Source organism: Ceratotherium simum, chromosome 39 (assembly GCF_057802395.1).
Source record: "Ceratotherium simum simum isolate JZ-2026a chromosome 39, ASM5780239v1, whole genome shotgun sequence".
Lineage (NCBI taxonomy): Eukaryota > Metazoa > Chordata > Mammalia > Perissodactyla > Rhinocerotidae > Ceratotherium > Ceratotherium simum.
In genome coordinates, this window is record NC_141938.1 from 13,279,741 (window position 1) to 13,307,579 (window position 27,839).

Below are 27,839 nucleotides of genomic sequence, written 5' to 3' on the forward strand. Positions count from 1 at the left end.
GATCCATTCCCCGTGCTGCGGTCCAGGCCCCTCCACTCCCCGTGTCCCCTGCTCTGCCTGGGGACCTCAAGGGTGCCCTTGTTCTGGCTTGTTACTAAAGGACGTGTGTTCTCCCACAGCTCCCAGAGGGCGGGGCCTGTGCACACTCCACAGGTATTTATTTATTATCTCAACAAATATTGAACGCCGAGCACCTTCCAGGCCCTGCGCCACTCGGCTCACCCCAGCACTGCCGCCAGGAAGTTCGTGTTTGGGGACAGGGTGTGTTTGGGGTGGGGAGGCGAGGCTGTCCTGCGTGGTGTTGCCGGAATGAAGATGGGCCATGGGGAGGGGAAAGGGCCCCTGAGACCTGCTGTTCTCTGTCTGTGGCCTGAGCTAGGTCCCTGGAAGCTGGCCCGCCTGGGGTGCTCGCCCATCGCTGGGGCATGAGTGGTGACGTGCGTGTGCGTCAGGCCTGAATGCGCGTCCTGACAAGGGAAACGGGTGATGGCAGCTGAGGGACAGGAGTGCTTGGCCGTGGTGACCACCTGGAACTGCCCTCCTGGCCCTGGCAGCTCCCTCCTCCTCGGCCCTGTTGGTTTCCCCACCTGTGCTGAGGTGGGACTCTTTCAGCTCCCAGTTTCCAAGACCGACTTTGCAGCTCAGAAGGGCAGGTGCCCCTGGACGAATGGGGGGAGGCGCAGACGAGGGGGCAGTCATGCAGGGTGACAGCGTCAGCGTCTGACAGTGGCCCAGCATCTAACACGGGGCTGGTCTGCGGGGCCGAGAGCCTCACCCCTCCCTGGCTCGCCGCGTGCTGTCCCGGGACCGTGACCTGCCCAGGGGCTTCTGGTAGCCACACCTGAAGAAACTGGTCTCGGTGGCCGTGAGTCAGTGTCAGCCGAGCCTGTTGTCACCGCCCTGGTGTGACAGGCGAGCAGTGGAGCCAGGTGAGGGCACACTCCTGCGTGCTCACTCGGAGCTTCTGCCCGGAGCCGTGTCCTCCCGGCCGTCCATCCGGGGAGGACCTGGGCGCCTGCCCTCCCCCTCCCGGCTCCAGCCCGGCCTGTTTTCGGGCCGTTTCCGTTTGGCCTTCAAAGCCTGTTTGCCCATCAGCCTTTCTTTCCTGTGTCCTGTCCTCCCAAATTGCAGGCCCGTCGCTTTCATGGGGGTTCCTGTCGATAGGAAACCACCCCCTCCAGGAGTGGGGTCCTCTGGACGCGAGCCAGCCCGGGCCTGGCTGGCTCAGATGTGTTTTCTTTGCAAATATCCCTGAACCTCTGCTCTCCAGTGAGGGAGCCAGCTGTGGGCAGGCCTTGGGCGGAGAACAGAGAACCGGACTGCAGCCTCTGGCCGGTGCTGGCCTGACTTGAACTTCCCACGAGTGACAAAAGGAAGGTTAGGGGTTCAGGGGTGCTGTCGTCCGGCCAGCTCCCCAGTCCGCTGCCCTCCCAGAGCTTAGCCACCGTGGAGTGGTGGGATGAGGTCTGACCTCGGGGGGATAGTTCCTTCCACGCGTGCTAAGTGTCCACTAAGCACTTCCTGTGCCTGAGGTGCTGTTCTGAATGGGGGTACAGCAGGGACAGGGTCCATCCCTTCAAGTTCACGGTGTAGGAAGGAGGTGCGGGAAAGAGGGCCGTAAACAAACAAACAAGAGGCCTCTCCAGAGCGATGAGTGGTAGGCCATAGCAGAGGCGAGTGGCGGGTGGGTCACGGCCAGGTCCTTGGAGGAGGGGACCAGCCCTGGGGAGGTCTGGGGCAGGGGCGCTGAGGTGGGCGCCTTTGTGGAACAGAAGACACGGCTCGGGCAAGCCTGGGCCCAGGTGAGGTCTGAAGGGGACAGGCGCGTGAGAGAGGAGGTGCCAGTAGTGTGATGGGAGAGGTGGCCCTGTAACTGTCGCCTAGGTAACGAAGCAGGCAATGGATAATCAGGAGAGCTTCCTGGGAGAGGTGGCTTCTCATTCGTTAGGCCTTTAAAAATGGGAGGGGTCTAGAGATGGGGGAGACGGCATCCGTGTTCCAGGAGGCAGGGGCTCTGGGCTTTTATATTGGTCACCCTAGCTCGTCATCGTTGGGGTACCCGTGGCCCCTCATTGAGACCTGTGCCCAGGTGCCCAGAGCCCCTTGTGTGTCTGAAGCAGAGGTGGTTCCAGTGCCTTCCAGGGGCCAAGTAGCTTTGCACCTCACGGGATTTCCAAGCCCTATTTCCCCGTCTCTTCCTGAAGGGCCACTCTTGCATCAGCTCTGCCATTGAGAGAGGATGAGTTTGCAGAACCGCCCTATCATTCCTGCACACACGTGTGTGACACCCTGACCGTAGATCAGCGGCGCACCTCTCCCCACCCCCCCGCCCTGTGCACCCCACACGCAGGACCCGGGGGATTTATCACTCCATTTGTTTGTGGGTTGGGTGTTTCTTTTTATAAATTTTCATCTGAAATTGATTTTCCTGGTGGTGTGACACACAGCCCTCCTGCCTCGTCCCCAAGATGAAAAATTAAAATGCATGAGGCCGATTTACACCTAGGCATTTGTGCTCTGGCGAGAGTTCCAGATGGCGATTTGTTCCTGGGAGATAGGCCTCACGCGATCGCTGGCATCTCCATCGTTGGTAAAAACCCTCGGTGCAGCCAGGGCGCCAGCCTGGATCAGGCCTGCCCCTGGGGGCCTGGGATGTGGCCCCACACTGGGTGGGAGGGCAGGTTTGCGGCCCAGTCCTCCCCCAGACCCGGGCTCGTTATTAGTCAGCCCCTCGTCTCCCCAGCGCCTGCAGCCCAGCTGGTGTCTGGAAATGAGGAAGCAAGCCAGAGGGGTGCAGGGACAGCCTCTGGAGCGGGGGATTTAAGACACTGGGGACCAGGTTACCCTCCTGTCTGGCTTGGCACACGCACACACAAACACACACACTAGGCTGCCTGGCCTTGGGCAGGTCCGTCACCTCCTGGGGCCTTAGTTGTCCCGTTTATAAAGTGGGGACACCCGCCCAGAGGCTGCGGCTGCGCCAGGTGGGCGTGGGAGGTCCTCGCTGGCTCTGTCCCTTCCCCTTGGGGTTTTCAAGGATGACAAAAGGGCCGGCAAGCAGCAGCTCCGTGGAACCATGTAGTCTCCGCTGCGTTTCCTGGAAACGGTAAAGGTGGGGATTCTGTGACCCCTTCTCGGCTCCAGCCGACTTGCCTTGCCTGCCTGCCATACGTGCGTCGACTAGAAGCCGGCCTTCCTCGGCGCCCTGTGGGGCCCACTTCCTCCCCAGACTCTGGTGGTTAATGGGAGCTGGTCAGCCATGAGCGGCAGTGGGGGCCAGTTTTTGTTAAGTGCTTCTGCTTCCTTTTGGGGGAACTCGGCTTCTTGATGGAAATCCCAGGACCGCGCGATCATTAGAGTTGAACCTGGGCCAACACTCTGGTGTCATAGACAAGGAAACTGGGTCGGAGTCCCCTGAGAAGTCGGGACTAGGAGCTGTGGCGCCTTGACCCCAGGCCACTGTCCCCCCCAGGGCGTCCCCCCTGCAGGGCGTCAGGAGGGGGCTCAGGCCTGTGGCTTCTGGCCAGAGGGGCTGCGAGGGGAGATCCTAGCCTGTGGCCAGTGCTGGCCAGTCCGGGCCCTACACAGGCCAACACTCGGCCTGCCCTGTCCCCCTATCGGCCACGTGGGGCTGGGGCCAGGCAGGGTGTGAGCTCCCTGTCACCCGTCTCCAAGGACTGCTGAGTCACCTGGGGGGGGAGGGAGGAGGCACTTCCCTCAAGCAGAGAGGGCTGGGCCGTCTTCTCGTCTTGCGGTGGCTGGGCCTGGAGCAGCTGGAGAAGGCACCTTGCAAACACTGTGTCTGCCCGGCCCCTCCCTCTCCCCCTGTGGTCTTGTGACCACGTCTCCCCCAGCCTTCCGGGCCTCGCCGCACCTGCGTTTTGTTAGCCCTTCCTCTGGGAGGAGAGGAGGGGTGGCGCAAGAGGAAGGGGCCAGGCACGGCCAGTACTCCACTCTGACCCTGGCGAGAGCACGCCCTTTGTGGGGGGCCCTTCAGGGTGACTCGAGGGCAGAGCATCAGGCCGTCGGTCAGATGGTGCCCGCCGAATCCGTGCCATGTGCTGGGCCGGGCAGAAAGCAAGACACACGGGGTCCCTGTGCCCTGGGAGCTTGTGTGGGCTACGGGGACAACGTAGGATGCGTGGCATGCAGTTAGAACGCAAGGGTGCTCTGGAGGCACAGGGACTCGAACAGGAGGTCACCCTGACGCTGAGGCCTCTGAACTCCAGGCGGGAATTAGGCCTGCGCAGGACTGATGGGCGGGGAGGGGGAGCAGCAGCCCTGGGGGCCTGGAGAGGGCAGCTGGCCCCAGTCGTGGAGGGTCCTGGACAGGGGGCTGGGGCACGACCCAGGAGGGGAGACCAGTGAGAAGGCTGCCCCGGGGCCCTGGGGAGAAATGAGAGGTGGAGCCAGGGCGGGGGCAAGCCCAGTCCAGGCGGGTGGAGGGGCTCCCAGCGGGGGGCACAGGGGCCCTCGGGAAGGATCCCAGGGTGTGTGAAGTCTGCGGCACAGTCTGAGGCCTCATCAGGAGAGCAGTGTGGCAGCGGCGGGAGGGTGGGCCAGGCACTCGTGGGGGTCTGGAGACTTCGCTGTCAACAAAGAAAAAGTCTTCTTTTCCTCCCGGAGCTGAAGGGGCCGCTCTCTCTGTTGGCCCTGGGGGAGCCTCAGGTCCTGGGGGTATGGGGGCCTGCACAGCCTGTGAAGCAGAGGTTGGGGCTTTAAGACAAGGCCTCGGCTGCACCCCCGCTGTATCTCGGGGAGTGTCGTCGTCTGGCTCGTCACTGGGCCTCGGTGGTTGCTGAGTGACTGTCTCCCCTCTGTCAGCGCCACTTCCTTTCCAGTCCGTTCTTCCCAATGGTCAGTGCCCGCTTTGTCCCAGCGCCAGTGCCGTGTCCGGCTCAGACTCCCGGATGAAGCCAGACAGGTGACTTGGAGAGGATTCTCCCTGCTTCGGGGTTCCCCCTTGTTTGAACAGCGTGTGCCAGGCAGGGGAGGGGTGGCTGGGGCTGCACGTGGCGTTCCAGATGGCAGAGCGTTTACCTTCCCATGCCGGCCCAGGAGCCCCGTTCTCAAGCTCGGGGCGCTAGGCAGTCCTGAGATGCGCCTGTGCCCAGAGGCAGGAGGCTGAGGCAGCCCTTGATGTGACGTAAATGGCTCTCTGGAGGGCAGAAAACCATGGGGGTTTAGACTGCGAGAGGCCAGGTCTGACCAAAGCCCCCATGCCGGGCTCCTGTCCACAGCGACAGCCAGCCCCCACCCTGGCTGGGAGACCCCGCAGCTGGCTTGAAGACCTGAGGGGTTCTGCTTCTGAGCCGGTGTCCCAGCCACCAGCCGTACCCCCCCACCCCCACCCCAGGCGGCTGCCCCTCCCGCTGAGAGAACATCCTGGACTTCAAAAGCCACCAATCTTTTGCTGCCAGCCTAGATTCCTGGTAAACCTGTGACACACCGAGCACGTGAAAAGTAACCTCAGCAGCCTTTTCCCGATTGATCATTTCCACAACGGGCGCTCACCAAGACTGCTCTTTAGAAGATGTCTGGCTTTGATCCTAGGAGGAGAGGAAACGCGTGCCCGGAGGCATGAAGGTCCCAGCGAATCCGGGGAAATTTCGGAATTCCGGGAATGCTGGAGGAAGTCCTGACTTGCAGGAGCTCTGCTCTCCATGGGGTGGGGTCTAACAAAGGGGCGGGGACGGATTCCCAGTCAGCTCACAGATGTTTACTAAGGACTGTGACAATCAGGCCTCTCCCCAGGCTGCCAGAGCCTCAGTCTCCTGCTGACCTGGCTCCTCGGGGTGAGGAGTTGATTTCTATCCCCCGATTCCTCCCTGTCGGGGTACGAAGCGTCATTTGGGCACAGATGATGTTTCTGTGGCCTCTACTTCGGTGGCACCTCTCCTGCGCCCCTCAGGGCGGTGGCCCAGCCCCACGACCTGACCCGTAGCCTTTACTCTCAGAGCCACGTGGGAGCTCCGAGCTGCCCCAACCAGAGCATCGCCCCCGGCAGCAAGCACTTTATAACTGAGCGACTCGGGAGGGCCCAGGCTTTGGAAATCGTTCTGGTATCCTGACGACACTGGGGGCCGCTGGAGGTTTCCCGGCCTGGGACAGCACCGAGAGGCTTCAGGGCAGACAGTGCACCACGCACGTTGCCTCCCCAGAGGCCCGCTCTGCTGGCCTTTCCAGAAAGCAAGCCCGGTTAGCCAAAGAGCACACCGTCTGGTGTCTCTGCCAGCATCTCCAAGTCGGGGCCCAGGAGCACAGGGAGAGAGGAGACCCGAGAAGGCCGGCGGCTTCACGTATCGGCCGGGCAGCAGACCAGCCTGGGCTCTGTCCATGTCGTGGACTCTGCGTCACGAGACAGAGACTGGGACGGAAACGGGGGGGGGTTGCTCTAAGTGTGGGGCACGCGGCCCTCCAGGTGTCAGGAGGCCAGCGGGAGGGGCGTCGCAGCTGGAAGGGATTCAGAGGCAAACGTGTCCATCCTCGCGTGTGTCCGTCCCCGTCCCCCCAACCGCACCCCGTGCGTCACCTCAGTTCAGGAATTTCCCGGCCCTGCCTGGGCTCCGCAGTCGCCTCTCGGGGCCTCCCCTGTCCGGGCATTCTGCATATGGGGCAGTCTGACGCCCCCTCATGGCCGTCAGAGGCCCTGCGCAGGCCCCGGGCCTTACCCCATCCCATGGCTGACCGGTCCTCCAGTGCGGGGTGCGGCGTAGGGTGGAGGCCTGTCCACAGCCTGGGCGCAGCTCCCGGCTCCTCGCTTACGAACGTCTCCCGCCTCCCGCCCCTCGGTTTCCTCACCTGTAAAATGCGTGCCCAGTCCTCACATCGTCGTCAAGAGCGTGTGACAATGACCTGATGCATGACAGTGCCTGCGTGGTGCCTGTCCCAGGAGTGGCGGCCCTTGTGCCCCCGAACCCGCATCTCCCCCAGAACAGCCTCCGCCCGCCTGGCCTGGCTCTGCTGTGGGGACCCTGCTCTTCCCTGGAGGGCTGGCTCAGACAGAGCCGGGCTCTGCGGCTCACCCGCTGGTAGTCACATCCGCTGCCGTCCTGGCGTGTTTATACCTCCCTTCTCATTCTCTGTGTGGCCGTCTGACCTTATCTCCCTCCCCAGGGGGACCAGGACAGTCACACGTCCCTTCCATGCCCCTCTCCCACATCGGACTCAGTTCATCACATAACGTGGCGTCAGCTAGCACCGGCCTGTCCACCCCCTCCTGACAGTGGTCACCAGCTGGAGCCAGAAGGGCTCACACCTGAGAGCCGCGGGTCACAGCGCCTCAGAGGGGGCACCGTTCACTGGGCCAGACCCCGAGGGTGGCTCGTCCGGGGCCACACAGCCATGGCTGGGCCTGGACCCTCAGGCTCCTTCTGCCCCTGGGCTGTCTCCCATCGCCTTTTCCATGCCGATGGCTCCAGCTCTCCAGCCAGTGCCCACGAGTGGCCTCTCGGCTCTGGGCCTGGCTCTGGGCTCGGCCCTCACCGCTGAGGAGGGAGGGGGCTGCTCTGTAGCCGCTGTGGGACTTGTCCCCTGGTGTGGCACTAACAGACGGGCAGGGAGAAGTTAGCCAGGCAGGGGGTTGGGGGGAGGCCTGGCCCAGGCCCTGGCCCGGGCCGGGAGAGGAGGCCTCCGCTGGTAACCCGGGAGGTGGTCCTGGAGCACTGATGGCCGGACGAGGCGCCAGGACCTGGAGCGGGAAGACGTGGAGCGCCCACCTGGGACAGCAGGGCCCCGAGCAGCCCTGCTCGCCTCCCCCTGCCACCCTTCTCCTCCCGCTCCTTAAACTCTTAATTCATCACAGTGAGCCGTGTGCCCGGGTCACCGAGCCTGCAGATGGGCTCGTTGATTTTCCATGTCGTATCGATCAGGCTTCCCAGCTGCGATGATTCAATTAGCAGGCCCGCCGTTGGCGCCACCGACTCGGCAGGAATCGGTTGCTGCTCCAGCTGCCCCCACGAGGCCGCCGAGGGTGTGCCTGCCCGGCGTGTCCTGGCGCCCCGGGTGACAGAGCGTCTCCCGCCTTGTTCCTGGTGGCCGGCGGTCGGCATACGGCGTCTCCTCGGGTCCTTTCGCGGCCTGTCCTGCTGCATCTTGCTCCTCTCCAAGGACGGCCAGAGGTCCAGAACGCTGAAGAATGCCAGTCTTTGAAGGAGTAGCCACCTTCTCCAGCACATCTCATCACTAGCGCCCACGGCCCAGACGTGCGGACAAAGTCACAGGGGCTCTGGGATGAGGACCCCTCTCCGTTCCAGGCCTGCTCACTTCCAGGGCGCCCGGTTCACAGGTGGCATCAGATGGTGCGGCTCCACTGCTAATAGACGCGAAAGCCTGAACAGGCCACTGCAGTCACTCGCAGGCGTGTCGTCGTAAACATGGTCATTCAAAGCCCAAGTGGGATGGGGGCCGGGGTGGGTCGGGCATGGAGGGAAGCAAACGGGACTGGGGCCTCTCTTACCCCCTCACTGGCAGTAACCGCCTCCGCAGTCTAAGCCGTAGTTTGAACTTGTGGGGTGTGGAGCTGTGGACCCCGTGGCCGCCCTGGAGGTGCCTGCAGCCTGGGTGCGGGCAGGGCACGCTCTTCCCAAAGGCTAAAAATAACAGGGAGGGAATACGAGTGGGGCCAGATGTGTGGTGTGAGTCCGTCTGTGCAGTTTCCAGGAAAGGCCTGCTAGAGAGAGCGAGAGCCAGCAGAGCAGGGGTCACAGGGTCGACAGCGGACGGCCCGAGGGAGCTTTCTGCGGGGCTGCGGGTGCTCTGAAGCTGGCTCGAGTGCGGTCACTAAAACACATCCAGGTGTCCGCTCACGGCGGTGGGTCATGTGCAAGGCCAGTGATACTCGGTAAAGCTGTTAAAAAAGACACACGGGCGGGCGGATGCTCGGAGGTGTCGTGGAGCAGCCGCACTCAGTCGGCATCACCCGATGGCCTGGGCTCGGGCCCTCACCCCTGGCTGGTCTCAGGACCTCCTGCGGACCTTCCTTAACATGTAGCTGCCCGGCCGTCCCCCAGGAGAGCCCACTCTAGGCCCTTCGTGGGGCACACGGCCACTGAGCACATGCCCGAGGCCCACACCACGCCAGCGCAGGAGGAATCCAGCCAGGCAGGCGCGGCCTCTCCTCCCGGGCTTGCGCCCAGGCGCTGGACAGACAGAAGGAACGGACAGTGCCAGGCGGAAGGTGAAGTGTGTGCGGGCAGCGCCGGGCGGTGGGGCACAGGAGAGCAGAGAGGCTCTGAGTGTGGGATCTCTGGGATCTGAGTGTGGGAGCCAGTCTCGCAGAGACCCGAGAAGCGTCCGGTGGGCAACAGCAAGTTGTCTCCAGAGGCCGCGGCCAGGCCCGACTGAGGCGGCCTCTCCCACGGCAACTTCTCAGCCCTGGTCTCACCCGGCAGGGGCCGCCTAGCCCCAGGCTCCTGGAGCCTCTGCAGAAGGCTCCGTAGGGCGCGGGCTGGCACCTGAAAGGGGGCAGAGCTTTACCCCAGGGGGCCCCGGTGTGGGTTTCACAGTGACAGCCATCACGGGACCCAGTGACTCAGGCTCTGACCAGCCAAGTGGAGCCAGGAAGCTGTGCTGTCCGCCCACTGTCCCGGTCACAGTCCTGCGGGAGAGAGGGCAGCGGTCACCGACCCACTCGGCCGGCCCTTGGGTGCTGCAGCCACCCCGCGAGCCCACGCGGGTCCCTGGCTGCTCGTTAGATGCTGAGAGGAAGGGTGGGCTTCAGTCCTCAGCCTCAGTGTCCTCTCACGCAGCGTGGAACACGGTCAGGTTGCAGCGAGCACCGAGCGAGCGAGCGCGGGAGGCGAGCTCTGTTGATTTGGGTGCAGACTCTGCACGTGGAGGTGTTGGTCCCACAGTGGTGGTTGCTGCTCTTGTCCGGCCCAGAAACGTGTGTGCAGCTTCCCTGAGCAGGACTGCAGGTCAGGGTCGTGGCCTGCCCTCGGACAGGGCACTCCTGGGCACTGCCACGCACAGTGTCCCGACCGCTGAGCATCCGGGGCTGCCTGCTCCGAGACGTGCAGCTCACGCCCCCAGGTGGCCCCTAGAAAAGCCTGCTTCTCACACCCAAAGGTGTCATCTCCTGGTAACCCACATGGCTCCCAGCTCCGCCCGTGGACCACTCGGGTCCCCTCCCCGCTGGAGCCGCGTCCGTGCCTCCCAGGGAGCCCCGCGCTCAGCGCCCTGTGCATCCTGTTGCTACAGCTGGCGTGTGGCTTCTTTGCTCTTCCCTCTTTTTCCTGTTGGCCTCGTCCATTTGTGCTGGTTCCCAGCCTGTGAGCCTTGGAGAAAAGGGACGTGGGGGACTCGAGCTTGGAGCTCCCAGGCGGGGGTGAACGGGGAGACTGGTGGGGACCCGGGCACTTCCAGTGCGGCCTCCCTGGAGCCAAGGAGCAAGGATGGCCAGGGAAATCTGGCCTCGTGGGGCGGGCCCGGGAGAGGCTGCAGGCTCTGCCCGTGCCCCTCCCCTCAGAGGAAGGACCAGGCCGTGGTCTCCGCCTGCTGCACGGAGCAGGCGTCTGGCCCAGGCCCTCTGCCGGAAGGTGTGGTTTTCAGCATCGGTGCTGCAGCTCCCTGCCCAGTTCACCAGAAGTCTCGTTCCACGTCAGGTAGCTAAGTCATTTCTCTCTCTGGCAACCACTGAATTTGAGAATGTCCTGTTTTACCATAACCAAAAGAAGTGAAACTGTCCCATGAAATAAAGTGGAACGGCCCAAAAATGCCTCGGGAGAGACCGAGGTCTTTCCTCACAAAGTTGTTAGCAGAACGGGAGGGCAGCCCCTGCCAGGGCCCCTAGAAGATGGTGCACGGCTGAGCGCAACCAAGCTGCTCCAGGTGGCGACAGTCACCTCGCCCTGCACCAGCCCTGCTTCCTTCCTGTCCCCCCGAGGCAGCGTACCCTCCTGGACGCTGCGGTGCAGCCAAGTTGAGAACCGCTGACTTGCGGGGGCACGTGGCCCCGTCCCCTCTTGACCCCTGGTGGGGGAAGGGGATAGAGACGGACAGGCAGGGCTGCTCTGGAGTTCTGCACAGTTCCCTGGAGGGACAAGATGCACGGGGAAAGTAATAGCACTCAGAGATTCGGGTAGCCAGTGCTTACCTCGGGCCAGGCGTGCCCCCGAGCACGTGCTCACACGCAGCAGCCCTGTGAGCACACACTCACCACCCCATTTTACAGACGGGAAAACTGAGGCCCAGTGAAGCCGACTGCCCCAGACCACACGGGTAGAAGGCAGTGGGCCTGTCATCGAGGGCCTGTGGTCTGACCACTCCTGCAGGCTGCCCTCTGGAGCCCAGGAGGGGTCCTGACGGTGGGCAGAGACGGCTGCCGGCCCTCGGGAAGTTGAGTGGGTGCCTGTGGTTAAACATGAGAAATGACGCACGCCACAGTGCTGTTCTAGGGTGCATGTGATTAAACGTGAGAAATGACACAGGCCAGATGGCTGCTCCAACATGTGTGCGAGCACGCACACGGGATGGGAAAGGACTCTAGGCACCACAGGCCAGGGGTCCGTTCGTTCCACCCTGGGACCTCCTCGCCTCGCGGAGGCACCCCGGAGAATGCATCTCCGGGGAGCACTGGGCCTGGGATCCCTGAGATCCCATCCTAGAGAGGCAGGAATGCAGTGGGGACAGGGAGGTGCGCGACTCCCCCAGTGAGGGGGCACCACGCCCGGAGCTGAGCCGTGGCCCCGCCGTCCGCGCGTGGTGGGCCCGGGCCGGTCTGCACAGTATACATGGTGCCCCTGCCCTGGATTTTGAAGCAGCATGTGGATTTGGAGCAGGCCTCGCTCGGCCACCCGTCTGGCCAGTGGCTGCCACGTTCAGCATCCCTGGGAAGCCATCGGGGATGTCCCAGGGCCTCCTCTCCTCTGAGGCTCACCCTCTGTTCTCTTCTTCTGTCCCCCAGCTGGTCAGTGAGAAGGTTGGAGGGGCTGAAGGGACCAAGCTTGACGATGACTTCAAAGAGATGGAGAAGGTAATGGTAGAGGTGGTGTGTCCCAAGCCCCCATGGCCCGCTCGGACAGCTGGGCTGGGAGTGGGGCGGGCTGATCAGGATGGATGAGACGGGAGCAGGTCCCCCCAGCCCCAAGCGGGCAGTGACGGGGACACAGCGTAGCCAGTGACAAGGAGGCGGGGAGGCTGAGCAGCCCCTGAGGCAGGTGGGGGCCGGGGAGCAGGGCAACGGCTGTCCAGGGGCCCTTGGTTTGGCTTCGGGTGCCCCAGTGGTTTCGAAACCCCACGTGCTGCCTCTTTCTACAGAAGGTGGACGTTACCAGCAAAGCTGTGACCGAAGTGCTGGCCAGAACCATCGAGTACCTGCAGCCCAACCCAGGTAGGGGGGCCAGCCAGCTGCGAGGGGTCTGCCCCTGAACCCTCGGGTCTCTGGGTCAGTCAGGAATCTTCTGGTACCGGAGCATGAAGAGGGAATGTATGGGCTCACAGCACTGAAATGCCCAGGGATAGGCAGGTTTCAGGCATGGCTGGATCCAGGGGTTGAAAGGTTGTTCTCAGGGTCATGCGTTTCCTTTCTGCTTCATCTGGCAGTTCTCATTCCTCGTGGCAATCTTAGCCTTAAATCACCCTTAACAGCTCAGAGTCCCAGCAAGAAGAGCATCTTTTCTCCCAGCTGACTCATTGGACCAATTTAAACTGGGTGTCCCTCCTCAGTTTGCCAGGCCCTGGCCACACGCCCACCTTTGGAGCATGAGGCGGGGTCTCCTAGGCTGGGAAAGGGGGTGGGGACCCTTCCCCGAGGACAATCCAAATGTTGGTTCCCGTAGCGGGAGGCAGTGGATGCAGGGCAGGCAACAAAAGCAGCCGTGTCCATTCGAGGCCTGTGCCAGGGACGGACCCGAGCGGGCAGAGGCATGAGGACACGGGGAGGAGGTCCGTGTCTGGGGCACCTGTTCACACCTGTACCTGCCCGCCACCGCTTCTCTGGGGCTCCTCCCCAGGCCAGGGAGAGGAGGTTCCAGTCAGAGCCGTGCTCCAGGACAGGAGGCCCTGGGGGTCCCAGGGAGCCGGTCACCTCCCACCCACTGCCAGGGCTCCTTCGTGGCCACCCAGAGCAGAGGAGTAGGAGTCTGGCCGGGAGGTCTCCTCGTAGCCTGGCCGTCAGCGGGCACCGGAACCGAGGTTCCTTGGACCAAGGGAGCGCTTTAGAAATACATGAGTGTCGGGGGGGCAGCCAGCAGTGCCGGCCGAGTGTAGGCCTGGCGGCTCCTCGAGAGGCCACCCCTGTGCCCACCTGTGCTGTCCCGTTCCAGCCTCGCGGGCCAAGCTGACGATGCTCAACACAGTGTCCAAGATCCGCGGGCAGGTGAAGAACCCTGGCTACCCGCAGCCGGAGGGCCTGCTGGGCGAGTGCATGGTCCGCCACGGGAAAGAGCTGGGCGGCGAGTCTAACTTCGGTGAGGCCGCGGGAGGGCCTGGGCGGGGTGAGCACGGGCGAGCTGGACGGCGCTTCCCTCCTGCCACCCCAGAACCTTCTCCAGGGCCGGCTGGTTGGCCAGGCGAGGACAGTGAGGCCCCTGAGGAAGCCCCTCAGCCCCCCGATGGGGCGAGGGAGGATCAGAGTAGCGCAGAGTCCATGGGACGGCCCGCCCTCACCACCGCCGGGTCAGGGCAAACCCGGTCCCTTCTCAGCGTTGGGGGTGGCTTGTTCGACCCCCGTCCTCGCCAGCTCCCGGCCACACGGCTCAGATTCAGACTTCAGGCTCCCTTGTTTGGTTCTGAATTCTGGCGTCCGGGTCCCTGGCCGCGGGCCGTGGGGGCAGTTTAGAAGTTGGGGGTGTCTCGGCCCCATCGGCCACGGCCTCCTGTGACGGCCTCCCCACCGCCGCCTCGTCCGCAGGCGACGCCCTGCTGGACGCGGGCGAGTCCATGAAGCGCCTGGCCGAGGTGAAGGACTCCCTGGACATAGAGGTCAAGCAGAACTTCATCGACCCCCTCCAGAACCTGTGCGACAAGGACCTGAAGGAGATCCAGGTGCGCCAGCCCCCCTCTGTCTCCTTGCAGAACGGGCAGGGCCGCCCCTCACACCCACCCCCTGCAGCCCTCGGGGGCCGCTGGCTCAGGCGGCGCACCCCTCCCCCTCCCGGACCCACTCCGCCCAGCCTGGGCCGGGCTCCCCGCAGGCAGGGCGCAGGGCGTTGGGGCGGCCCTCCCGGGGTCCCAGGTGCCCCGGTGTGACCCTCATCCCCGCCCGCCCCAGCACCACCTGAAGAAGCTGGAGGGACGCCGCCTGGACTTCGACTACAAGAAGAAGCGGCAGGGCCGCATCCCGGACGAGGAGCTGCGGCAGGCCATGGAGAAGTTCGAGGAGTCCAAGGAGGTGGCCGAGACCAGCATGCACAACCTCCTGGAGACCGACGTACGCGCCCCCGCCCGCGTGGAGGGAGACCTGGAGGACCAGAGGGGCAGCAGCCAGCCCACTGAGGCTGTGGGGTCTCCTCAGCCCCTTCGCCCTCCCCGGGCTGCAGCTCGAGGGTCCAGTGGATGGGCAGGGTCTGCCCCTGTGGCTGGAGCAGTCCTGGAAGGCTCCCTGCAGGAGGCGGCCAGGAGGTGGGGGTCACAGGGAGGGCAGCCCTTTCAGCCCTGGCTGGTGGCTTGCAGGTCGAGCAGGTGAGCCAGCTCTCTGCCCTGGTGGACGCCCAGCTGGACTACCACCGGCAGGCCGTGCAGATCCTGGACGAGCTGGCCGACAAGCTGAAGCGCAGGTGAGCCCCATCCCGCACTCTGCTCGCCCGGAAGCCTGGTGTCACCACTGTGGATGCCTGGGCCTGCTCCCCGGGGCCCTAAGACACTGCCGTGAGCTTCCCCAGAAAGCCCAGCCGTGCCGGGGGAACTTTCCAGAGCAGCAGGGATGGCTGCTTTTCATAAGGAATCCCTGGACTGCACGTGTGGGGGCGGGGGGCTCAGGAGGGAGCAGGTCCTGTCGGGCTCATCCTGGTCCCGAAGGAGAGGGCTGGAGGGGCCTGAGGGACCAGAGATCAGACAAACAGGGCGTTTCAGAGCTGACCAAGAGCCTGAGTCAGGGTGGGGCCCCTTCCGCCACCTCCCCGTCCCCTGCTGTGCACTCGGGACTCCTCTCTCCAAGAGCCGCCTCGCAGTCAGTCAGCGCCCAGGGCCTGAGGAGGGAAGCCGTGGGTGGCGGTGGTCCCCGGTGGGGGCGGCGTGTTGGGCACCAGCTCCTGGGCGCCGAGGGGTTGCAGGGTTCAGGTCGGCAGCCTCTGGGAAGTGCCCGGGTCGGGGGAGGTGGCTGGGGGCCCTTTGGTTGGATCCGTCAGGCCTCTGCGTCCAGGCATGGTCCCCGGGCCCCACCCAGGACACCCCTGTGTGTCGTGTTCCCCGACGGCCTCCCCAGGGTCCCTCCTCCCACGTGCCACCCTGAGTCCTGGGGCAGCAGCACGAACAGCGTGGGGTGGGAGTTGTTCCCTGACCCGGACTGCAAGGGCTCGGGATGCTCATGGCTCTCCCTTCCCCTTCGGCACACAGGATGCGAGAAGCCTCTTCACGCCCCAAACGGGAATACAAGCCCAAGCCCCGGGAGCCCTTCGAGCTTGGAGAGCCCGAGCAGTCCAACGGGGGCTTCCCCTGCGCCACAGCCCCCAAGATCACAGGTAATGGGCGGGCGGGGCGCACTGTCCCAGGGCTGTGAGAGCCCAGCCCTCTGCGAAAGGGCCCCGGTCCCACGTCCCCCGCCCCGCCGTACCCAGCCCCGTGTCCCCCGCCCCGAGTCCCCAGCCCACCTCTGTGCTTTGCACGCAGCCTCGTCATCCTTCCGATCTTCAGACAAGCCCATCCGGACCCCCAGCAGGAGCATGCGTGAGTGTCCGCCACTGGTGCAGGCCCTGCCCCTGCACCCTCCCAGCCTTGGTCTGTAACGCTGCTTTCTAGTCTGTTCCAGAAGGGTCTTTCTCCTCCTCCCTTTTTCCGGTCAAAGTGAACCCCCGCTGTGCTGGGCCCTCTCAGCCCGTCTCGAGCAGGGGAGGAGCTGGACACCGGGGCCCAAGTGGCACCCTGAGGGTTGTGGGCCTCTGGTCATTCTGTCATCCCGATGCCACTGGGCGTCCCCAGCTCCTCCAAGAGCGTTTAGATGGCCACTCAGCCCTTTCCGTCCCTCTTGTCACCTGCCCCTTCTTCCTGACAACCTGGGGCGCACTGGAGGAAGGAGCGGCTCTCCTTCGGGGGACGGAGGAGCGGGGAGGCAGGGGGACCAGGCTGGGGGCCGGGGGCAGGGGGGCTGTCACCCCGTGAGCCGGCGAGGCCGGTGGAAGCCCAGCCCTTGCCCGCCCCCAGCGCCATTGGACCAGCCGAGCTGCAAGGCCCTGTACGACTTTGAGCCCGAGAACGACGGGGAGCTGGGCTTCCGCGAGGGCGACATCATCACGCTGACCAACCAGATCGACGAGAACTGGTACGAGGGCCTGCTCCACGGCCAGTCGGGCTTCTTCCCGCTCAGCTACGTGGAGGTGCTGGTGCCTCTGCCGCAGTGACGCGCCGCCGCCCCGGCCACGTCTCCTCCGTGCCACTCGCCCCGCAGGGCTGTGCGCAGCCCGCGGCCGTCCAGCCCCAGGGCCTCCCGGTGGGTGCTCCGGGGGCGGGGGGAGCAGGGCTGGAGGGCCCCGGGAGGCGGGGGCCCCTGTTTACACTAGCGCCCTCCCACAGTGGCGGGGGCGCCTGGGGGCCGGCCGGGCAGTGTTCCTCCTTCCTGCTGCCCCGCCCAGCCGCGCCCCTATAGGGGCTCACACTACGGTGCTCTTAGAAACACTAACTTCCTCCCGCCCCTCCAGGGCCTGGTCACTGCGGGTGGGCCCCTTCACTCAAAGCCCCCCCTCCTCTTCCTCCTCCGTCCTCTCCACACTGGGCCAGCCCACTGTGCCAGGAAACCTGCCCGTAACAGGATGGGATCGAATGTCTGCTTGGGGTGCTCTGAGCGGGACCCAAGACGCACCACCCTGCTTTCGAATTCCCCCTGACACTCCCTCCACAGGCCCCACACGCACGCACACCTACAGATGCGCCCTCCCTGGGAGGGCCTTGCCCTTCACTCCAGCCATGGGCCCTCGGCCAGGTCCCCTGAGGACAGGCCTGCTCCTCCGTAGCACTGGGCGGCCCTCGTCTCCCCTGCAGGGCGCTGAGGCCCTCTGCTGCCCTCCTGCGCCCCCTCAGGGTGCCCACCCCAGCCCAGCACACGGAGCGTTTCTCTGGCACAAACCGCCACCACCAGCTGCACACACAGACACACACATAGACACACACGCCACGCATGGGACCACGGAGCCCCCGGCCTCCGCTCTGCCAAAGGGCAGGCACAATGGCTTTGCTGAGCGAGTGTTCCCACAGCCCTGGCTGCTGGGACCGCCTTGGGGAGGGTCCCAGCACCATCCCCCCGTCACCGGTGGCCCCGGCCAGGCCGTCTCCTCCAGACAAGCAGGGCCCAGGCCTCCACCCACTTCCCCTCTCCTAATCTGCAAATTGGCTAAACGGGCCCTTGGGCCTGGTTCACATTCCCCTCCGGTGACCCAGTAAGGCCCCCGGGGACATCAGGCTCTGCTTGTCCCCAAGGCCCCTCATGGCCATCACGTGGGGAAGGCACAGACGTCCCGGCTGAGCCGAGCAGCGAGGCCTTGGTCACAGTCTAGGGAAGGGTGAAATGTAATCCTGATTTTTTAAAAAAAGTATTAAATGTCTCTTTCTACAGATTCTTGCCTGGTTGTGGTGCAGGGCGGGCCCTCCCGAGGGGTCTTTGGTCAGGGCAGGGCCCACATGGGCCCTGCAGGGAGCCGGGGAAGGGCAGCGGTCATCTGCCTGTCACCCGCGTGGCAGTTCGTCCCTGAGGCCCCAGGAGGTCCACACCCAGGGCTGCGTGAACAGTGTCCCCTCCTGCACCCCGCGTGGCCGACATCAGCCTGCGCGCCTGGGGCGAGACACAGCCGGGGCTGTTTGCTTCTCTCCTTTATTATCGGAGCCCCCGCCGCCGCAATCACACACCAAGTCCCAGACCCGTTGCCCTGGCCCAGAGCTGCCGGGCGGGCGCCAGCAGGGGCGAGAGGCCGAGTCCGACCTGGGGCCCTGGGTCCTGGAGGCGGGTGCCCTCAGCTCGCTTGCTGCAGGATGCTGTACACCTGCTCCAGCACGGGGCACAGGCCCTGGTCCTTGGGCGTCCTGCTGGCCAGGGAGATCTGCAACAGGCAGGGCTGGCGCCTCAGGGCTGCGCCCCACGGTCCCAGCCCGGCCTCCCCTGCCCGCCCCCCGCCGGCCCGAGCGCCGCAGCTGGGCCCAGGAGCCCTCCTAACCGAGGTGCAAGGCAGTTCCCTAAAGGGACGCTTTCTTTCTAGCGAGAGGAGCCTTGCGTAAGTGAAGGCCGGCTGCCTAGCGTGGAATGTGGTCCTGTTCGGGGGCGGGGTTTGCTGCATTCCAGGTCCTGCTCTCACCCCAGCTGCCTCCCCGCTGGATCTCACACCCCGCAGGCAGGCCGGGACCACCCAGCTCCGGGGCCTCCAAAGGCAGCCACGGCCACCCCCACACCACCCCAGCACTGGCAGCGTTAAGTCCCGGTCACTGTTTATTTTGAAGTCTGAACAAAACAAGCGAACGTGTGAAACTGGGTCTCTGTGCAAAGCGGGGTTGCGAGTGTCTTCTGAGAATGACTCTCAAGCAGGAAATAAATCAGACACACTCGAGGCCGCCAAGCCTGATGGAAATGTCCCGCTCACTGTGGGCCCCACGAGCCAGAGAGAGCCGTCCACACCAGCTGTTTTTTTGCTCAGCTTTGCTTCCAGATCAGATCAGAACCCTCTCTGTGCCCTCCGAGGGTGGCCCTGGTGTGAAACAGGGTCAGAGCGGCCCCTCCAGCTGGGACGTCCCCAGGGCCAGGAGGTCTGGGGCGTTCACATTCTCATCTGTGTTTCTGTGTTTCTGATGGAGGTTTCACCACCACCCCCCACCCCCCCGTGTGCTAAAATAAGACTTCTCTTTGCAACGTTAATTTCCGGCTGAAACACTTTTGCACATAAGTTAGGAAATCACTGTTTCTCAGGCTGCCTGTGGGTATATTCTTGGGAGCTCCCCAAGAGTGGTCTTCCGAAAAGGGGGGCTTGCATGGGAGTCGGGGTGGGCCTCACCTTGAGCTTGTCGAGGTAGGTGTGCTCCTGGGTCCAGGGCTCCTGGAACCGCACGAGGTCAGGGGCGCCCTTGTAGAACTCCACCAGCAGCACCTATGGGACAGGGGCCGGGTGGGATCCCCTTGCTCCCACCCTCCCCACGCACTGATCGCCAGGCCCCGAGCCAGGTGTTGGGATACAGCAGTGAGCAGGACGGACGGTGCCGCCCCTCGTGGGCCTTCCAGTCTAACGCGGCACGTAGACATTACCGTCACCAAGAAGGGACCACCGAGTGCCACCCAGGAGAAATAAGGGAGCTTAGCAGGAGGGCCCCCAGAGGGGGCGACAACTGCCCCAGAGGCAGAGGGACACGCATTCTTTTGTGTGTGTGTGTGTGTGTGTGTGTGTGTGTGTGAGAGGAAGATCAGCCCTGAGCTAACATCCGTGCTAATCCTCCTCTTTTTGCTGAGGAAGACTGGCTCTGAGCTAACATCTATTGCCAATCCTCCTCCTTTTTTTTTTTCCCCCAAAGCCCCAGTAGATAGTTGTATCGCATAGTTGCACATCCCTCTAGTTGCTGTATGTGGGACGCGGCCTCAGCATGGCCGGAGAAGTGGTGCGTCAGTGCACACCCGGGATCCGAACCCGGGCCACCAGCAGCTAAGCATGCGCACTCAACCGCCAAGCCACGGGGCCGGCCCCGGGACATGAATTCTTTATATCCATGCAGGCCTGGCATCCCTCCCTGTTTAGCCTCATCCCAAGTTATCAATCTCGGGCTGAAATTGCAAGTGTGACAAACTAGCTCCGTTTTTTTAAGCACCTGTTGAACTGTAGGCATTAAAAATACATTTGTCATGGGCCGGCCCCGTGGCTTGGTGGTTAAGTGAGCGCGCTCCACTGCTGGCGACCCGGGTTCGGATCCCGGGCTCGCACCGACGCGCTGCTTCTCTGGCCATGCTGAGGCCGCGTCCCACATACAGCAACTAGAAGGATGTGCAGCTGTGACACACAACTATCTGCTGGGGCTTTGGGGGAAAAAATAAATAAATAAAATCTTTAAAAAAAAAAAAAAAAATACATTTGTCAGGTAACACCTGAGTCCTCCACATGTCTCCCCTTGGAGCATCAGGACAGGTGAGAGGCCTGAGGTGGGGGCGGGCCTGGCATGTTCCAGAACAGCAGTGAGGCCAGGTAGGGGAGCAGGTGGGCGAGGGAGGGGCTGCGGCAAGGATCTGGGACGGATCCTAAGAGCCACAGGTGATTTTCAGCAGCGGAAGACGAGCCTGACCCAGGCCCTGACTTGGCGCATGCAGCCACGGCTTCCTGAGTCTGACCGGGTCCCGTCCGTCCAGCCGGGCGCCTTCAGCGGCCACCCGCCCCTCCCTGGGGCCCCCGCCCACCCCACCCGGGATGAGCTCACCATCTCATGGAGGATGTCATTAGTCAGGAAGCTGTCCTGGACATAGGCCATCTCCACGTCCATGGGGATGCCGTAGTCACTGGGCCTTTGCTGGCAGGGACACGAGCCAGTCACCACCAGCTCCCCCAGCGCCCATCCCATGACGGCAGGGGACAGCGGGAAGTGCCCTGGGCCGGGAATATAGACCCTCCAGGCCTGGCTCTACACTGGGATCAGAGGTTCAGAGCCACGTGGGACTTTAGTGGAACCTGGCAGTGTCACAAGGGTCGGGGTGGCATCCCCCGGACAGGAGAGGAGCAGGGAGCCACTGCCCTGGAATTTCTTTCCAAAGCTGAGATCTGATCCCAAGATGGACTTGGGGAATGAAACCAGGCAAGGTCTAGGGTGGAGGCCATCTTGATAACAAGAGCAGGATGCTACAGGTGGAGCCCCCGCCTTTTCAACATCCCCCACACCCAGGCCCTCACTGGAGCCTCACATAGGGCAACGATTAAGTTCCCACTTCACAGACGGGAGACACGGTGGCCCCAGCTCCCCAAATGGGCCCCGAACCAGAGTTCCGGCCCTGGATTGTCAACAAGCGCGCCCGGCCCGGCCCCGGCGACCTGGCCCCGCCCACACCACACGCCCCCCCCCAAGCGCCAGGCCCCGCCCCGCCGACCTGGCCCCGCCCACACCACACGCCCCCCCCCCAAGCGCCAGGCCCCGCCCCGCCGACCTGGCCCCGCCCACACCACACGACCCCCGCCCCGCCGACCTAACCCCGCCCACATCACCCGACGCCCCGCCCCGCGCGCCTGCCTCCCGCCTCCCCCAGCAGCCCCGCCTACCTCAGGGGGCGGCATCACCCAGAAGGGCGAGATCTTGGACTCCGGGCCCGGGTTGCCTGAGTAGTAAGGGGCTGGGGGAAGAGGGTGAGAGAGGGGCTGGGCCCGAGGAGCTCGGGGGCGCCGGGGGGCCGCACGCACAGGCTCATGCGCACCCCACCCCGGGACTTACAGCAGAGCAGGGCGAGGCAGGGCTGGAAGCCGTTGCTGGAGCCCTGCAGCCGCAGCTGGTAGTCCATCTGCGCGTCGATGTCCTGCAGCGACGGCAGCGCCGGGCTGTGCGGGTGGCTGTGGTACCAGCCCACCAGGGACAGGCCCCGCAGGAGCAGGCTCTGGTAGATCTGGGGGCAGAGGCGCGGCTGCGGCGGGCGGGCGGGGGCTGGGGGCTCTACCAGCCCGGTGCGCCCCCACCACTCCCTGCAGCCAGCGCTGCTGACACCCACCCAGCCCCATGCGCGGCCAACGTGTTATGAGCGCCTGCTGTGTACCAAGCCTGGAGACACAGCAGTGACCAAGACAGACCCTGCCCCACCCTCACCGACTCCAGTGGGGCGACAGTCAACAAATATATACATAAAGAAGATGCGCCTGTCATAATGCAGAGGCAAAAGGTTACCACAGAACAGCGCCTGGCACACAGTAGGCACTCAATAGTTACATAGAGATAGGTGGACGGGCGTGCGAAGGAGCAGGACAAGGCTTTCCCGGATGCCCGGAGCGAGTAGAGGCAAGCGCATGCGCATGCGTAAAGAGAAAGGAACAGTGGGCAGAGAAACCTGCGCAAGGAATCAACACCCATTCACCTGCCCCCGAGGGACACTGACGGTCCCCCGAGAAGGTGGGCGTGGGTGCATGAGCACAGCTCCACGCGCATCCTACGCACCACTCGGAAAACATTATTAAGGATGGCAGCTAATATTTATGGAGCTTTCACTAGGTGCCAGGCACGGCGTGGAAACTGAGGCTCAGAAGGGAAGGGGCTGGACATGTTTGCAGAGCAAGTGCGATCGTGGGGTTGCAGGCTCACACACTCATTTGCACACCTGCTGAGCGTCGGCACTGTGCTAGCCGCCGGGACACGGGGGCCAGGACAGCTGTGTCCCTGCCAGCCCTCCCCAGAATGCACGGTCCCCGTGCGCCCCATCACCTCCTCTTCGATGGTGGCCGCGGTGTCCGCGTCCCCCAGCCGGCTCCGACAGGGGAAGGCTCTCAGCACGGTGAGCACTGCGCGGGGGCAGGAGAAGGCGTGAACATCGAGCCCGGCCCCAAACACCCCCCTGTCCACCAGGGCCCAAATACCCACTCTGGCTGTTGATGTCCCAGCGGCCCCCCAGGTACCCCACGACCTCGCTGCGAGTCAGGTGGCTATGGAAGTCCTGGGAAGGGGAGGGACATCGGAAGACCCGCTCAGGCTGCAGCCCGGCCCCAGATGCCAGCCCGCCCACCTCCCTCTTCAAACATTGATTGAGCGCCTACTGTTTACCAGTAGTGAACAAAGCACACAAGGTCCCTGCCCTCACAGGGCTAACATTCCGGGGACACCCCCCTCCCGGGCGCACCAGCCCCCTGCCCAGGCCTGGGAGCCCCCGGCCCCCAAGGGACAAGGCGGGGGCCGTGCACACACCAGCAGGAACAGCACGTTGCTGGAGACGGCCACGTTGAACGGCTGGAACTTGTTGATGGCTGCGAAGGATGTTACTTCCACCAGGGTGTGGGGGTTCCTGTAGGAGCCAGAGGGTCCCACAGCTTCAGGACCCCCCAAGCTGGCTCCCCAGCCCCCACAGCCAGCTCTGAGAATCTGAGGCCTTGTCCCAACCCTGCTGGGGGTGGGGGGGCTTAACTGACCTGGCGGAGTCGCGACTGCCCAACATACAGTAGCGCACGGGCGCCCGGATCTTGTTTTCCACCCGCTTCCCCGGGGGCGTGGCCTCTGCGGGGTAGGGGGTAAGGGGAAAAAGGGAGCATCAGTCCCTCCCCTGACCGGAACTGGAAAACCAAGACGGGGCGGCCCAAGAAGGCCAAAACTCCAGAGGCAGCCTTAAAAATCAGGCGGCGAGGCTGGGAAATCAGGCGGCGGGGCTGGGAAATCAGCTGGCGGGTTGTCAGCCAGGCATCTTGGGGGCGCTGAAGAAAAGAAAAGTCAGACCTGTCCCCTCCCCTACCCCACGCCTCTCACCCGGGTGGGCAGGCTCCGAGGGGCCCTTCACTGGTGGTCTCCGACTCTTGTCCTCCACTGAGACCCCTGCCAGAACCTCCTCCTCCTCTTCCTCCATCAGCAGCTCCTCCTCTTCCCCTTCGCTGGCCGGACTCTGGCGGGGTGGGGTGGGGGACAGCGGCGGGACCCTCAGCTGGGTGGCCCCCACCCTCCCCACCAAGTCCTACACAGACCCCTGGCTGGGCTGAGCCTTAGGTGCCTGCTGTTGCCCCAAGTGCCCACTAGAGGGCGTGAGTGAGCAAAGGTGGGCTAGGCTCCGGGCCAGCCTTGAAAGTTCGAATCCCGCCTCTGCCTCTTGCAAGCTGTGTGACTTCGGGCAAGCGCCCTAACCCCTCTGAGCGCTATTCGCCTCATCTGTAAAATGGCATGACCTCCAGCCCCATAGCGGGGGCGTCAGAGGGAAATGAGGTAATGCGTGCAAAGCACTTAGCGTACGCACTGTTACTCCATGCATTAATGAAGCAAGCGTTTTGCATGGATCATTTTATTAAATTCTCTCAATACCTCTCCTCCTGCTCTCTCCTAAACCGCCCTTGCAGAGGGGACCTCTCTGTGTCCAAACCCAATGGCCACATCTCAGTCTCTGTCCCCTCCCCTCTTGGCAGCATCTGACCTTGACGTTTCCCCCTCCTCCTGGGAACTCCTCAGGGACCCGCACTTGCCCGGCTTCCCTCCCACCTCTCCGGGACCCTCGGTCTCCCCTCTCTCCCTTGTGGGCCCAGGGCCGAGTCCTCAGGCCTCTTCCCTCCCCCACCGCCATCTGGGAGGCCTCGTCCACCCTCGGGGCTGGAACCCCCTCTACACCCAACGATGCCCACCGTCCTGACTCCAGCCCAGGCCTGCCCTGAGCCCCAGACTCGGGGTCCAGCGGCCCCTCGATGTCTCCCCGTGGGGGGCTCATGGGGGTCTCACTCAACTCGGCCACGCCGTCCCGACAGTCCCCCCAGACCTGCTCCTCCCGAATCCCCACATCTCTGAGGGGGCAACCCCATCCACCCACATGCTCAGAACAAAACATCTCTTAACACCGACATATGGTCCATCAGGAAACCCCGTCAGATCCACTGTCAAAATTAGCCAGAACCTGCCCACTTCTCCCCCCTCGATGGCCGGCCTGGGCCACCCCATCACTGCCCACCTGGACCGCCCTGGTCCCCTGCTCCTGCCCCCGCAAGTCTGTCCTCCCCGCAGCAGCCACCAGAGGGCGCCTGTGAGCCCCTGAGTCAGGGCCCCCCTCCTCTGTCCACAGCCCTCCAGGGCTCCCCGCTCCCTTTGGGGAGAAGCCCGAGTCCTCCCCGTGGCCCCCCAGGCCCTGCACGACCTGCCCCGTCCCCTCCCTGCCCTCCCTCCTCCCTCGCTCCCCTTCACTTCCTCTGCTCCAGCCACACGGGCTCCTCGCTGTTCCTCCAACACGACAGGCCCGGTCCTGCCCCAGTGCCTTTGCACGGACTGTTTCCCAGATCTCCTCCCCTCGTTCAGTTCTCTGCTCAAATGTCACCTTCTCGGTGAGGACCTCTCTGACCACCCTAGCCCCCCTCCCATCCCCTGCCCCTGCTCACTTCTTCCGACACGCTATAAGATAGACTTATTTTGTATCTTTGTCTCTCTCTCTCTTCACGAGGGCAGGGACTTTTCTATTTTGCTCTCTGCTTTATCTACAGTGCCAGGAACAGAGCCCGGCACACAGTTGGCACTTACTAAATACCTGCTGAATGAATAGCCCTATGACGTGGTGTGAGGGTAGTTTTATATGTCAACTAGGCTAGGCTACAGTACCCGGTTATTGAATCAAACACCAGTCTCAGTGTTGCTGTGAAGGCATTCGGTAGATGAGGTTCACGTCTACAATAAACTGACTTTCAATAGAGATTACTCTTGATAATGGGGGTGGGCCTCATCTAATCAGTTGAAGTTCCTTAAGAGCAAAAACTGAGGTTTCCTGGAAAACTAGGAATTAGGCCTCAAAACTGCAGTATCAACACCCACCTGAGTTTCCAGCCTGCCAGCAGCCCTACAGATTTCAGACTCGCCAGCCAGAAGTTTACCCAGCTGATGAATCTTCAAAGAAGATCTATTATTATCATGGCATTCGAGACCCTTGCAGAACTGGTCCCTACCAACGTCTCCAGCCCCCTCAGCTACCCGAAACATGTGAACCTCCAGCTGCATCAGCTATGGCTTTGCCTTGCCATTCCCTCCCTCTGGAAAGCTCTTCCCTTCATCTTGCTCTGAAAACTCCTACTCATCCCTCAAAGCCCCAGTTGCAACATCCCCTCTCTCTAGGCACTCCTTATCAGACAGTGAGTAGGGACGCACCTCATCAGCGGTGACTGTGGGCACGTGAAGCTGGTGCCGCCGGAGCCAGGCAGCCTTGTACTTGTCCAGCTTCTGGCCTTTGTACTTGACGGAGGCCCAGCCACAGCCGGACTTCTTGGCTGGGTTCACCAACTTCTTGCAGTGGGTGGCCCAGGCGCTGGGCGAGTTGAACACCTGCCCTGTTTCCTGCCACACGATCCTCCCGTCCGGCTGCAGGTCCCCCATGAACTTCTTTCCCTGCAGCGACAGCAGGCTGGCTGGGCCCAGGACCTGGTACCCAGCAAGGCCCCTCCTCCGGGAAGTCCTCCCTGACCTCATGCTGCTCCCCGGGGCTTGGCACCCACTTCCCACCACAGCACCCCTTCCAGGAAGCCTTCCAGCTTGGGTGCCTCCCAGTACCTGCAGGTCCAGCCACAATCCTGATCAGCCTGGATCAAAACTGCCCGTTTATGTGTCTGCCCCCCTCTCCCCTCTCTGGACTGGGAGCCCCCAAAGGGTGAGAACAGGGTCCGTCTTGATCAGTGCGGTGCCCCTAACACCCAACACACAGCCTGGCACACAGCAGGCGCTCAATTCACAAATTGCTCCCATTCACACATCCAACAACAACAAAGTACCAATAACAGGAATAACAGTGCACACTTATACAGCACTTACTGCATAGCAGGCACCCTGCTGAGCGCTTTATTCATTTAATCCTCATACCACCCCACGGGAGGAAAAAAAAAAAATCCCATTTTACAGATGAGGAAACTGGGATACGGAGAGGTTGAGCCAGGTCACACAGCCAAGGAGGCCGTGGTGTCCTCTCCGAGCCTCAGTTTCTCCTTTGTGGAATGGGGCGTTTGGTGAACGATGTCCTCCCGCCCGGAAGAACTCGTGCAGGGTCTGGATGCCCCGTGCCTCAGTTTCCCCTCCCCACACCGGGCTCGGCCTGCAGCCGGGGAGCTCCGGGCCTCAGTTTCCCCTCCGCGCCCCAGCCGGGATGGGATGCGGGGAGGGGGGCTCACCAGGTAGTAGATGGACAGCACCCCGGCGCCGGGCTCCAGCAGCGCGTCTCTGAGGAGCACCCGCAGCGTGACCGCGCGCCTGGGGAGCGCGCCCCCCGGGCCGCCGCCGCCCCCCGGCCCGGCCCCGCCGCCACCGCTGCGCGCGCCGCCCGCGCCCGCCGGGCGCTCGGGGTCCTCGGCCTCCGGCTCGTCCTCGTCCTCATCCGGCGCCTCCTCGGCCGCGCCGCCCGCCGGGGACGGCGGCTCCGGAGCTGCGGGCAGCGACAGGCTGCAGCGCGGGGACCACGCGCCCCCGGGCGGCCCCGCCGCCCCGCCGCCCCCGGCGCCTGCCATGGCCGCTCCGCCCCGGGCGCCCCGGGCGCGCCGCCTCTGTCTTCCCGGCACGTGACGCGGCTCCGCCCCGAACGGGGCGCCGCAGCCATTGGCCGCCGCCGGGGGGCGCGCGGGGGGCTCGGCCCGCGGGGCGCGCGGGGAAACTGAGGCCCTGGGCCTGCGCACTGGGGACAGGGGGTCGGGGGACTCAGCCCTCGGGACCATCCGGGAAACTGAGGCCTGCGGCCACCCTCCGTGGGAAGGGCGTGGTTACCGAGAGCCCGTGGGCACAAATGGGGAAACTGAGGCCCGGGACTTCCGCTTTGGGGGACTAGTGGCTCCACCCGAGCGCACCACCCCTGGGGCTGGGGGGCGCGGGGGGCTCAGCCCGCTAGGACGGGCGGGGAAACTGAGGTCCGCGGCCACCCCTCTTGAGGGACGCAGAGGCCTCGGCCGTTGGGACCAGAGGAGAAACTGAGGCCCGGGAGAACGAGCCACAGCGCCCTGGGGCCAGAAGGGGGCAGCAGCCGCACCCGCGGGTCCAAAGCGCCCAAGACGGGTGCAGTCTTGAAAGGGTTAACTTACAGCCGCCCACCCCCCCCCCCGGCTGATTCTAGAATTGGACCAGAG

At 64.0% G+C, this 27,839-nt stretch overlaps 2 protein-coding genes across 2 annotated transcripts in view; one reads left to right on the forward strand and one right to left on the reverse strand.

Moving 5' to 3' along the window:
• Positions 1–17,703, forward strand: part of SH3GL1 (SH3 domain containing GRB2 like 1, endophilin A2) — a 32,176-nt gene extending 14,473 nt beyond the window's left edge. Inside the window, exons 2-10 of the mRNA XM_004441292.3 lie at positions 11,906–11,974; positions 12,259–12,331; positions 13,266–13,409; positions 13,853–13,986; positions 14,213–14,371; positions 14,614–14,717; positions 15,496–15,620; positions 15,769–15,825; positions 16,300–17,703. Of these exons, the coding sequence (XP_004441349.1) occupies positions 11,906–11,974; positions 12,259–12,331; positions 13,266–13,409; positions 13,853–13,986; positions 14,213–14,371; positions 14,614–14,717; positions 15,496–15,620; positions 15,769–15,825; positions 16,300–16,496 (1,062 nt within the window). The 3' untranslated portion in view covers positions 16,497–17,703. The remainder of the gene's footprint in view (positions 1–11,905; positions 11,975–12,258; positions 12,332–13,265; positions 13,410–13,852; positions 13,987–14,212; positions 14,372–14,613; positions 14,718–15,495; positions 15,621–15,768; positions 15,826–16,299) is intronic.
• Positions 17,704–17,765: 62 nt separating this feature from the next.
• Positions 17,766–27,434, reverse strand: MPND (MPN domain containing). Its single transcript, XM_004441401.3, has 12 exons — positions 26,898–27,434; positions 25,888–26,124; positions 23,533–23,665; positions 23,202–23,286; positions 22,981–23,077; positions 22,660–22,732; positions 22,504–22,580; positions 21,529–21,697; positions 21,360–21,430; positions 20,530–20,619; positions 19,128–19,220; positions 17,766–18,185 (listed from the first exon to the last, which is right to left on the reverse strand). The coding sequence occupies exons 1-12, from the start codon at positions 27,432–27,434 to the stop codon at positions 18,099–18,101; spliced, it is 1,749 nt and encodes a 582-aa protein (XP_004441458.2). The 3' UTR covers positions 17,766–18,098.
• Positions 27,435–27,839: the final 405 nt, after the last annotated feature.

Excerpts from the sequence above, each read along its gene's own strand:
- MPND (XM_004441401.3), bottom strand. The coding sequence starts at position 27,434 with ATGGTCCCGAGGGCTGAGTCCCCCGACCCCCTGTCCCCAGTGCGCAGG. Across the intron at positions 20,620-21,359 it reads GGGTGATGCCGCCCCCTGAG|CAAAGGCCCAGTGACTACGG; the intron begins GTAGGCGGGGCT and ends TGTCCCTGCCAG. Across the intron at positions 18,186-19,127 it reads CCTACCTCGACAAGCTCAAG|ATCTCCCTGGCCAGCAGGAC; the intron begins GTGAGGCCCACC and ends TGCCTGTTGCAG.